This window comes from Rattus norvegicus, chromosome 1 (genome assembly GCF_021556685.1).
Source record: "Rattus norvegicus strain SHRSP/BbbUtx chromosome 1, alternate assembly SHRSP_T2T, whole genome shotgun sequence".
Taxonomy (NCBI): domain Eukaryota; kingdom Metazoa; phylum Chordata; class Mammalia; order Rodentia; family Muridae; genus Rattus; species Rattus norvegicus.
Genome location: NC_141534.1, coordinates 253,138,584 through 253,151,182, shown reverse-complemented (window position 1 = coordinate 253,151,182; position 12,599 = coordinate 253,138,584). Strand labels below are relative to the sequence as shown.

Sequence of the window (12,599 nt, the reverse complement as noted above, 5' to 3'; positions counted from 1 at the left end):
GGAGACAACTTTCTGGGACAGTCTCTCTGAGGAGGTGACATCCAATTCAAGTGCTAGGGGACAAATTGCTGGCATATCTGTCCCTTGTAGATGAACCAGCAGCATTAGAGATGACAGACTCAAGTGCTGGGCCTCAGAGTCAGTCCTCAGAGGCTCAACCAGCTAAAAGAGGGACAGACATCTCTCATCACGGTTGCTTGGTCATCCCTTCTCCATGGCTGCCTCCTTCTGTTTTCTTCTTTAGTGAAAGTCAGGAAACATCTGGCATATTTTCATCCTTTTGCCTGAACCACATGTCATGGGTCTTTGTCAAGTCCCACTGTTCCTCATCCTTTGCAGAAAGGGCGAGCCTTCATCTGGATCCGGCTGATTCCACCTTCAAGTATCTTTCCTCTCTGTTGCCATGGCTACACCATTTCTTGTTTGTCATTGAACAGAGCTTCTAAGTGGCCCTCAGCACCTGATTCCACTCCTAGCTCTCATCCTGCATCAGAGAATTGTGCCATAAAACAGTTCTCTTCATCTCGGCCCCACTGAATTCTTTACGGCTCACCAGAGTGCAGCCACAGGTCATAGGGCTAGTGACAAGGTCCTCTCATGTCTAGCCACTAACTGGCTAATGTAACTGTGGACATCGCTCCAGTTCATCCTTGTCATCTGAGGAATGGAGATCTGCTGGGTTTTGGTCCTGATGTTACAGCGAGCCTCTCTAACATTGGCTTTAGGAAAGTGTGTCTTCCGACCTGCAGATCACAGAAAAGTGTTCTCTTGGACCTCAAATGCCTGATCTTCCCCTGAAACGGTCCATTTAGTCTTCTCTTATATGGCACTGGGGCTCAAAGCCAGGATCTCATATATGCTAGGCAAGTGCTTTACATCTGAGCTACAGCCCCAGCCCTTCCACGGAGCCTTGATATCAGTAAATCTGGGTCTCTTGGAACACAGGACTATGGCTTGCTCCACAGTGTGATCCCTAGTCTGGTGGCAGCAGTGAGCTGGGAACTTGTTAGGCATATGTAACCTCCACCCTGCCACCCAACTACTGAGTCAGAATTAGCAAGAACCCCTACATATTAAAGTGAAACAAACCTGCTTTAAGCCAAATCCACCCAAGTTCCCAATCTTACAGATCAATCCCGTGCACTTTGCCAAAGACCCTGCTCCTGCTCTTTGTTCTTTCCCATAATCCTTGGAAACTGTCCTTAGGGCAAAACCAATGTCACCACTTGCCATTGTGCCCCTCCTTGTGCTGTCCTCCCGCACACCCAGATGTCCATGGCCCAGGAGCATTTTCAGCTGTTGCCTCTATGCTTTGGGGGTTCCCATTCCACTGCCCGCCCTGGCTCAGAAATCAGCCCCAAAGCTTCTCAATCCAGGGAGTCTCCAGAGACTTCAAAAGAAAGTTGCATAAAGAGACAGAGTCAGGCAGGCAGGCAGGCCTATAAGCCAAGAAAATCCATGCCTCTCCAAGTTGCTTTTGGTTATTGTATGCAGGGAGACACAGTAAAGAAACTGCCAACACAACTGTTCCAGGGCATGATTGGGGGAAGGTCTTACTGTGCATAAGCGGAAGAAAATGTGCAGGGGTGTCTGAAAGAGTCCAGAACGGGAAGGGGAGGTGTGGGGGGGGGCAGACTGCACATGGCCTGGGCTATCTGCAAGAGAAGGGGGAAGAGCTGGAGAAGAGAGAATTGTGCACAGAGAGGTGGGGGTAGGGGGAGAATAGTGCACAGAGGAGGGGTAGTGACAGAATAGAGTACAGGGGGATGGGGCGGGGGGTGGAGGGTGGGAAGATAATAATACAGGGCAGGGGGTAGGGAAAGAATAATGAGAATAGAATGGGGGCAGAAATAAAGAGAGTGGGGATCTGAGGTGAGAAGGGTCAGGATAGGGTCTGAAATATATAAAAGTACTTGTGAACAGGGTTGTAGGAGTCTGGGGGTCAGGCTGGGCCTGCAGCCACCGGTACACGTCAGTAGAGAGCCATTGTCCCTTCTGCTAGAGGTAAAGGGAAAACATTACTCCTTTCGGCAAATGGGAACCAGTTTCACCAGTTCCTGAGGAGCCCTGGCTCTTATCTAACCACCAGAGATCCTCTTAGAGTCCAGTCTGAGCTGGGCCTAGACTCAATTTTGAACTGAGTCAGTGGACCTACCCTTCGGGAGGGGAGTGGGATACCTTTTGGACCTGACAGTTATAAAGTTTATCAAAGCCAAAAAAAAAAAAAAAGGACAAGTATAATGTTAGTATAATATTTCAGAAATGTCTTTCGACAATGCTCTATCCCTGTGGGACTGATCTTTTGTGCTTCAGGTTAAGCTTTCTGTGAAACAGATGAAAAAAAATGAGTGACAATATGGTTGTAGTTACTGTTCAAGGCTCACAGAACTGCGGCCAGCTTTGGTGCCTGTGGGTCAGCCAGAACTGGCCAGCTGGACTCATGGTTTTTGCTCTATGTCCCTCTCCTGTTACAGACAACCCCGCGGACGAAGAGGAGCAATGGTCAGATGACTTTGTGAGTGTTTGCTCCTGGGATCAGGAGAGTACCAGCCTCTGGGGGTGGGGACCTCTCAAATGGCTTCTTTCTGAACTGCATGCTGATGGCCAGCTGAGCAACACAGGTCAGGGGTAGGTCTCAGAAGGACTGAAAAGACTCCTCCAGGTAGGTGGCAGCGATCTCGTGACAGCTGACTTGACCCAGTGCTCACCATCAGCCAGGCTGAACGATTTTACATGTAACCTTGTTTTAGTCCACCACAGCCCTGGGAAGTAGGTATTCTAACCCCATTCTCTGAGCTCACAGACACACGAAACCAGAAGTAATGCGTGCATTTAAACAGTCTGTACTGATAAGCATACTTCTGACCTAAGCTGCCCACTACCTTACGGCTGGCACCAGATAGGAGACCCGCCAAAGCAAAGAGTTAATGACAGAGCTGGTGCACATGTAGTCTTAGCACGTGGGAGGCTGAGGCAGGAAGACTTAAGAGTTTAAGGCCAGTCTGGGTTACGAGGAGAGTCTGAGGCCAGGCTACGAAGCAAACAAAACCCTATATTTTTTTAATGGAGTTAATGATAGGCAGAGGTGCTTCTAGAACCGGAAAGAAACATTTAATTAACTTGCAGTTCCCAAATTCAGACCTGGGCCTCCGAACCAGGCTGTCAGCCCTCAAGGTACCTGCTATGGCCAAAAGAACCACCAGCCATTCTTCCTAGGTCACAGAGTGAAAAAAAAAAAAAGGGACCTAGCCGTAGTGACCCTGACAGGTGATGCAGCAGAATAAACTGTCACCCTTCTCCAGACGGCACTGTAGTTTTGCAGGGGCCTTGCAGCCACACCTATTGGGAGCTGAGTCTTGCTGAGACCATGCATCTAAAGCCTTTTTCAACATCCGCAGTGTATGTTCTACAGCGTTTCATGCTCTGATCTGAGTTTCGATCTGTGAGGGACCCTACACGTACCACACCCCCACCTCACACATAAGGAAGTGGAGGTCGCGAGGACAGAACTGACACTCCCACTGTCCTCTCTGGGAAGACGATTCAGAAAAAAGACTTCCAGGCCAGTGTCTAAAATCGAATCTGTGTTCACCACCTGGAGTGGATGTGGTCTTAAAGACAGCAGTTCCTCCTCTTTCAACCGCAGAAAAAGAAAAGAAAAATAAGGGGAAGGGTGATCTCATTGTGGGTCACTCGGGCATGAAGTTCCTCCTGGAACCCAGTGTAGCAGAAACTAGAGTATCGAGGCTGCGCCCCCTGCTGGCTTCAGCGCAAGATCACATCTGCGGCAGGAAGGGCGAAGACAGCTGAATTAAGAATTTGAAGGAAGGCAAGGGTAGGTGATGGGAGGGTTTGGAGGGAGAAAGGGGAAGGGGAATAATGTAATTATACTATAATCTCAAGAAATAAACGAAGTAAACTTTACAAAGAAAGCATAGGGCGAGGAACACAAAGTAAAAATTAACCCTGAGAGTAGGGACTGACCTACCCTAAAGTTAAACAGCCAAGATTAACAAGAATTGCTTAAATTCCCCTAGCTGTTATTTTTGCTTTGGTGGGTCTCCGCTGCCGATAATATGAAACACAGGCTTGTTCCTAAAGACTTTAGGCCAGACAGAGGAACCCCGTTATAACATCCCAACCCATAGGAGACAAATGTCTGTCTCTGCACTGGAAAGTCGTGTTCGTGATCATGGCAGGAGCTGTGTGGAGCAGGCAGATACGAATAGCCTCCATCAGCCTTCACTTCCTGTCCTCTGCCGCAGGGACCACTCCCTTCTCCTAAGGTGTGATCTGTTCATTAGTCGGCAACTGGAGAGATACCAAGCACAGTGCTTACATTTGCAGGACAGCGACTATGAAAATCCAGATGAACATTCGGACTCCGAGATGTATGTGATGCCCGCAGAGGAGACGGGGGACGATTCCTATGAGCCGCCTCCCGCTGAGCAGCAGACACGGGTGGTCCATCCAGCCCTGCCCTTCACGAGGGGCGAGTATGTAGGTAAGGTCACTGTGGACTCTGGGGCCACGGGATGGGGAGATGGGCAAACACAGCAGCTGCTTGAGGGCCCCCTTCCGGTCTCCACACTCACTTCCAAGCAGCTGTACAGGAGTGGAGCAGGCAGTTGCATGGGGGGTGGGGGGGTTGACACAAATGGTTTGGCTTTCTCATTTTATGGAGAGCATTTCCCCCAGGTTAGGAGCATTGAACAGATTCTCTGAACTGACAAAGAAGTGTACCCTAAGGATTGCTCTCCCTTACCCCCGCCCCCTGCCCTCAAAGTCCCACAAGAAGTCAACCCAGACATTACTCCTGTTTCTCCTGGGAACTCCTTCATCCAAAGCCCTGGAACTTCTGAGAAGCCCTTCAAGGACCTGAGTGTCCACGAAAGCCCCCTCTTTGTTCTGGTCCAGACAGCTTTGCACACAGGCCATCTAGACTGTGGATGCCCACTGGGGTTGGGGGTTTGGGTGGGGCGGTCAGTGAGCCCTGGGCCTGCAATCAACCTCTTAGGTCAATTGACCCTGCACAATCTGGCTTTGAGCCACGCCTCTGGTGGTCCATCAAGAAGTCTGGCATGGTAGCACAGGTCTATAATCTTAGCTGGTGGGTGGGGATGAGGCAGGGAGATCCCAAGTTTTGAGGCTGGGCAACTTAACAAGACCGCACCTCAAAATAGAAAGTTAAAACACAAAACATAAACAGACAAAAGCCAGGGGAGTGCAGCTCAGTGGTAGAGTCTTACTAGCGGGTACAAGGAAGGTGTCAGGTGGAGCAGTAAAATCATTTCTGTTCATAGTAAGGGACAAGGAGGTTCCCTGAAGGCAGGGATATTGAGTGTGTTCACAACCAGGGCAGTGCTTACATGCGTGCAGCAAGATCATCCTCCTGGTTCTCAGCAGCCTCTCCCCAGGGTGCCAGTTGATGCTGGTTCTTTGCTCTACAATTGGTCTGTTGGGCCCTTACTCTGGCCAGCACCATACTTGGCCCTGAGCATTTAGCAGTGAGCAAGGCAGCGCACTCCTGCGGTGTTCTGTAGATTACACTGCAGTGCACTACAGCTATGCCTTCTTATTCTTATTCCTGCCAGACTTGTGGAAGAGGGACGAATCTTCACTGTGTAGGGCAAAAGGAGCAGGCAAGGAGCTAACTATGCCAAGGCATCGAGGTCGAGCTCGGGAGTGAGCTAGGTCTCTCAGCTTCCATACTGGCATGACGTAAGCCCCGCCCCATGCACTCCCCCACTGGATGTGGCCAATGACTTCATTCACCCCTTGCAATGATCCCGAGGGGGAAGAGGCTGTATTCGGTGCCCACTGCAAACCAGAAGCCACAATTCGATTTTTTTTCAAAGCCTGCCTTCTGTGGTTTGCTGCTTCTCACGGGTTTAACTGTTGTGTTGAAAATTCTATTTAGACACCAAGAGCTGCAAAGAAATAAAGCTGGCAAAAGCAGACGCCCTAGTGTGTGAGCACAGTAAATGTGACACTGGCCACGTATCTCAGACAAAGGAGAAATGAGCTCTGAGAGCAAGAAGGAGCACCAAGCGAAGCGTAGTGTCAGGCAGGGTATGACAGGCAAGGTAGCATCACAGGAGGAAGCAGGACATCCAGCAGCACTCTGCAAGGCACTGCACTGCACAAGGATGGAGAATCCCAGGACGTCCGTACACTAAGAACGTCTGAAAAATCGTCAGCCTAATCCTAACCCATCCCACATCATCGCTGGGGAGGCTGGGTATCTGAAGCCCTCACAGAACATGATAGGATCCGACCCATTTTCTAGGCAGCCATGCTGCACCAGCTTCATGCACTGCAGTTTTTCTTACCCCTACAATTAACTCCAAGGGTGGACAGTGTGATCTACTTTAAAACGAGGAAAGGAATGCCAGAGAAACTATAACTGATGCAAGCAAGTGGGGTTAGTCGATGCTAGAGCAGAAGGAACCAGATCCATCCAGTATCGGAGTGTGGGCTCTTTCTCAGATTCCTGCAAAAAGATAGTCCTGGACAAAGCAGGGTCACCTGGTTTCTCCAGGAGTTGAGGGAAGGAACTCCTTGGTATATCCTGGAGGACTTAAAAACCCATCACAACAGACTGCACCCAGAAGGCCAGAGTAGGACCACTTTTAAAGCCTCCAAGATGTCTCCAATGTGTAAATACAGTTGAGAACCGGTTTCTGCATGCTGGTCCTGCCCAGTATGCTTAGCAGAGTGATGAGCTCTCAGCTCTCCCAACCCCACAGGCTTTTATCACCCCCACTTCCAATGTGCTCTTGAGGGACTTCTGCTAGTTAGCACACAGGTAAACAGACAGTTGACAGTTGATGCTTTCTGTCTACCTGTTGACTTGGCTCCTTTAAGAACCACACCATCCTTTGTGGTTAGATAGATGCCTTTGGCTGTGTGTTTTTTAGATCCCACTGATATCCACACAATGGATGACCCAGAACCTCTTTTGTGTTTGTCTTCTGTTTGTTCAAGATAATCGATCCAGCCAGCGGCACTCTCCACCCTTCAGCAAGACACTTCCTAGTAAGCCCAGCTGGCCTTCAGCGAAAGCAAGGCTGGCCTCCACTCTGCCAGCCCCCAACTCTCTACAGAAGCCTCAAGTCCCCCCCAAGCCCAAAGACCTCCTTGAGGATGAGGTAAAGTAAGCCTAGGAGGAGAGCTGGAGGGACTGGAGAAGTAGATTTCAAGTGATCTCCCTTTCTCTAAACCCTGCTGGTCTCCTGTCCTCCAAGTCCTTCGAGGTGACACTGGGGGGAAACTTGCTTTCTCTAAAAACAACACATGTGACCCATTTTAGTCATGTTAGTTTTCTATTGAAATGTGATGTATGGACCAGATCTGAGCCTCTCCTGTCACCCCTGCATGGCCTCTCAACAGCCTTCACTGCTTTTACTTCCACTTCTACACCCAGCCCCTGGGAATCTGGAGACCCACTTCATCAACCTCCGCTCTGTCCTGCCTGCCCCTTGGGAGTCTTATTCCACTTGGGATTGCTACCTCTTGAAAGTTACCCAATGCAGTGCCCAGGCTGTGTGACAATGGCTGCCCCAACCTAGTCCTGACTCTCATGGCATTTGCGTTTTAAAAACAAAGACAACCCTTTCGTGTGGCCATTAAGATGGTCCTACAGGAGGGCACTGAAGACAGCTCTAAGCCATCACCAGACATTCTTAGAGAAGCTACTCTGAGAAACCACCTCTTTGAGGATGTCTGCAGGTGCTAGGGCCAGCTATGAAATGACCTTCGTTTGTATCTTTATATAATGTCCAGTAAGGAGACAGAAAAGCACAGTAGAGACAATGTCTAGGTCTAAATTCTTTCTGACCCTGTCAGCTCTGTGATTTTAGGCAAGCTGGCCAACCTCTCTGAGTCTGCTTGCTTGTTTGCTTTCTTTCTTTCTCTTTTCCTTTCTTTCTTTCTTCTTCCCTTCCTTCCTTCCTTCCTTTTTTCTTAGTATTTTGATATTTAATAGATAGATAGAGTTCTTACACACACACACACACACACACACACACACACACACACACATACACACACACACACTGGGTTTCTAGCATATTCTAGATTTTTTTACAAGGTCAGTTTCCTAGTTTCTTCTGAACACCGAAGGTGGCAGTGTCCCACACTGAGTCCAAGTCACTGAGCCTCATGGTAGCTCATCTCGGCTGTGAATGAGTCCTTTCCTCATCTACCATGGGCTCACTGCTCCTACAGCATATGCACACATCTTCATCCTGGAAGCCTCCTCACTGCTATCGTCTCTACACACTTCTGTGCCTGGTTCCTGCTCTAGGGGATAGAGAGAGGTAGATGCTGGCAGACTTGGGGAAGCGATGGTTTCTCAATCCTTTGTCAACCAGAGAGGTGCCTTAAAGAGACATTCCTGTGAGGGAGGGGGACACAGATACTGGGACAGTTGTATTGAAGAGAGAAAGGGGTTGGTAAACTCTCTTAGCCTTGGGCAAATTCACTTGAAGATGTGGCTTTAGACACAGAAGCCTTTAAAGGTCTGTGCCAGGATCTCCATTTCTGTGATTAGCTGGGAGGGAGCTCAGTGAGGCAGGGCAGAGGTTTGCACATACCGTCCTGCAGAAGTGAATCACGAAAGCCTGCACCAGTGGGGAAGAGGTAGGGAAGAGGCTGTATTCTGGAAGAAGCAGATGGAAAGTTGACATTAAAAAAAAAAAAAGGTTACAGGCTGGACGTGGTGGCACAGACCTTTAATCCCAGCACTAGGGAGGCAGAGGCAGGCAGATTTGTATGAGAGTGAGGCCAGCCTGGTCTACAAAAGCAAGGTTGGGACAACCAAAGCTACACAGCAGAGAAACTGTCTTTAAAAACAAGCAAACAAACAAACAAAAAGAGAACAACCAAACAGGCCGATAGTTTGGCTGGTAAAGTGTATTTGCTTTGCAAGGAGAAAACCAGAGTTCATTTTCTACAGAACCACATAAAAAGGCATGGGTGGTAATGCTTGCCTGTAATCCCAACACTGATGGAGACAGGTTAGGGAACACAAGTCCCAAGCCAATGAGAGGCCTGATCTTAAACAAACGATCAAATAAAACCACAGCCAAGCTAAACAAAACCTGTCTCAAATAAATAAATAGATAAATCAATCAATCAATCAATCAATCAATCAATCAATCAAACAAAGCCCGCAAAGAGAATGACACCTAAACAATGGCGCCTGAGGTCCTTCTCTATGCACATGCCTTCCTGCACCTGCATACACATACACACACACACACACACACACACACACACACACACACACACACACACACCTTTATCTGTTTCTAGTTCTCAAAACCTTGTGTAACTCCAAAGGTTTATTTTTTATTTATTTTGTTTGTTGTTTGGGAGCAGTTGTTGTTTGTTGTTTTGTTTTGTTGAGACAAAGTCTCTGCCAGGGGCCAGCCCTGGTGGGGGTCTTCTTTCATGTTGGCTCTTCTTGAGGCAGCAGAGGGAGAAGAGTGTCCTCAGAGGGTAAGACTTTGTCTTATGAGATATTTAGGGTTGCTGTATAATAATAAAAAGTTTACTTATCTAAGTCTAAGTTCCTATGCTACTGTAGCTGACCTGCCTACTGTGTTCCTCTGAGGCCAGAAATTGCAGTCTCTGGCACTTAGCACCTCATTCTAAAACAGCAGTAAAAGGATTGCTAGAGCCTTTTCCCTTTCGTCCAGATGCCTCTTGCTTGTGGGGCGAGGGGGAAGTTTAGAGCAATAAGCTTCTATTGAACCAAGAGAAGAGACTAGTGCTTGCAGAAGGAAAAACTTTTACATAGGCAAATATGCATAAACTTATATAAGTTCATATACAGATTCATGAATGCATATTTATACATTTCACTCAAAATAGTTGGGTCCACCTTTCATGCATTCTCACAATTGCATTCTTACACATACACATGCATACATTCTCACAACTATATACTTACACATCCATACTTACATATGCATATGGAGCAAAAGACCAAGCACCAGTGCAAAAAGAACTCATTCATTCTGGATGAAAAATGAGCTCCAATCTTTATTGCAGAGAAAAAACTTCTACCCTTTTAATGTTAAATGAACTAAACAGAAGTTTATAAGCAAAAAGCTTGTTCCTTTTAATAAGACTAAGCCTGACTTGTTGTTAAGAAATGTCTGTTCTGTCCCATGGTAAGGAGAAGCCTGACCGCTCCTTCTGCTCTCTGCAGCTTCTTTTTTCCTCTTTCCCTCTGCATTCTGCACATTGCTCTCTTAGTATTTGAAGTTACTTATAGTCTCTAAGTTATTCTACTTTGCATTCTCCTTTTAATCTTCCTCTCTCTTCCTGCTGTGATGTCACAATAATTCTCTTACTCTCAATGCCTTTTCTCCCAATGCTAAACCTATACTTCTAAGTTCTTGAGTTCAGTTCTTTCTAAAGAGTGGCTGTCTAAAAACTTCTCCTCAGCTCAGTTTCTCTCTCATCTTGGTTCTTCTCAGCTCAGTTCTAACTCAAGTCTCTTTGTCCTCAGCACTTAAACATCTTTCGAATACACGATCACATGTTAAGAGTTCATCACAAGTTCACACAAAAAATCAAATCATAAATTGAAATAGAAATTTACAACAGAGAATGTTTACATGCTATCCATTAGGAATAATTATCTGGCTAAACATCTGTCACCTGTCTCAGCTCCACAGGTTCACTGAAGGTTTAAAACCATAACTAAGTTATTAGTGAAGTTTGGTATAGATAAACCCAGTCAATATTTTATCCTCTGTCCTAGCACCTATAACAAATTGTTAGTTCCCTTTTTAGGACCTTTGGTTAATTGTTTTACAACCTCTTGGAGTGTGCTCTAAGTAGGAGAAAGTCTAGTTGCCATCTAAGAGCAATTAACTGGTGAAATGTCGAAGACTGGCAGAGTTCTCATTGTAGTTTTGACTATCAGAAAAGGATCGAATAGCAGTCCCACTATGAAAGAACTCAATGATCACTGATATAAGGAATTCTTATAGGATCATCAGTAAAACTTAAGAAGTCATCTATTTATCTAGTATCGCTACAAGACAGTACATCTTTGTAGATCTTCAGAGATTTACTTCAAAGGGCTGGGCTATTACTTAATGATTGTTATATATCTTTAATAATAACAGGAAAAGCATATTAATAGCAGGAACCTTTCCTAAAATGAATTCCCTTACAGCCTTGCTTAATAAGGGTGAACCTGTCACAGATTATGTAATAATCTGAAAGAGGCCATCTCAGGATGTTAGTTTTTAGCTTGTCACATTATGGCTCCTGACAGGTCTCTCTCTGGCTGTTCTAGAACTCACTATGTACCCTTTCCTCTTATTTTTATCTCAATGCAGTCTTGAGACTGTTTAGCCAGCCTTGAACTTGCTGTGTTCACAGGCTGGCATAGTTATGATCTGCAGGATGATGTCATACAGGTGAAGGCAGGTACAAGAGAGAATGAGGCCTGTCATTGGACAAGAAGGAAGGATGAGAGGGAGAAAAGTTTTAGAGAGAGGAGGAGACTGGAGCAAGAAGAAGAAGTGCTGGGAGAGCATGGAGGTGGATGTTAAGATTCTTCTCTGCACCTTTACAGGTTGTTATGAATATTCTTAAAGGATGGATGTGTATAGGGCTTTGTGTGATGAGCAAATTATATATCATCAATTGGATCAGAGGTTATTGTGTTGTGTGTTCTTTCATGTGGTGATTTAAGTTCAACAGAGTATGTGGTGGCTGGAGACGTGTATGATGGCAACCTGCCTTGGGAACAAGATGGGTAGAGAATTGCTGCCAGGCCCAGAGAGAAGCCATTGGCAGTGTGATATGAGATACAGCAAAGCAGGTGAGAGGCTTTGCTGACTGAGATGAAGATATCTACCAGATATCTTGGGGCACCACAGTGCCAGACCTAGTGTGGGGTAAAAGACAGCTATATATTTTTTATAATTTTACACCAACAATGATCCTCTTGCCTCAGCCTCCCCAGAAGCTGAGATTACAGATGTGTATACCCTCTCTGGCCTGCTTTCCTCTTTGACTCACATCTTACAATCACTGAAGTCCTTTAGCCATGTGGAGGTCATGCTATCAGAGTAACCTACTTGCATTTAAAGGATCAGTTGGTAGCTAGGGGTGATGGCACATGTGTGTAATCACGGATCTCAAGAGATCGAGGCATGGGGAATCTGTAGTTAAAGTCATTCTCAAATATTCAGAAAGTTTGACATGAGCCTCTGATGAAAGAGACCCTGTTGTTGTTGTTGTTGTTGTTGTTGTTGTTGTTGTTTATGAGTAATTGCTGCTTACACTACAGCTTCAGCTTTATGGATTGTTCATGGGATAATGGAGTCTATATCAGAACCTCACAGTGATGCCTGTGGGCTCCTTAAGGTGCAGACTATGATGGAGCTTCCTCTTGTACCTGGATCAGGTGGTGATTTCAAACCAGAGAGCTGAGGGACTGGATATGTGCATTGCACATCTTCTCTTCTTGAACAAACGGAATTTGTTGGAATTGATTCGAGTCTTTTCTGTCATTTCCCTTTTGGAATAAAAACATCTCGGTTCCAGAAATAGCATTACTCTAAGTA

The 12,599-nt window shown here is 46.5% G+C and overlaps 1 protein-coding gene across 2 annotated transcripts in view; it reads left to right on the top strand.

Moving 5' to 3' along the window:
- The window catches only part of Blnk (B-cell linker), a 67,530-nt gene that overhangs the window by 27,099 nt on the left and 27,832 nt on the right, over positions 1–12,599 (top strand). For both annotated transcript variants that reach the window (XM_087584142.1, NM_001025767.1), the window contains 3 exons: positions 2,475–2,515; positions 4,348–4,504; positions 6,988–7,151. In XM_087584142.1, coding sequence (XP_087440268.1) covers positions 2,475–2,515; positions 4,348–4,504; positions 6,988–7,151 — 362 coding nt within the window. The remainder of the gene's footprint in view (positions 1–2,474; positions 2,516–4,347; positions 4,505–6,987; positions 7,152–12,599) is intronic.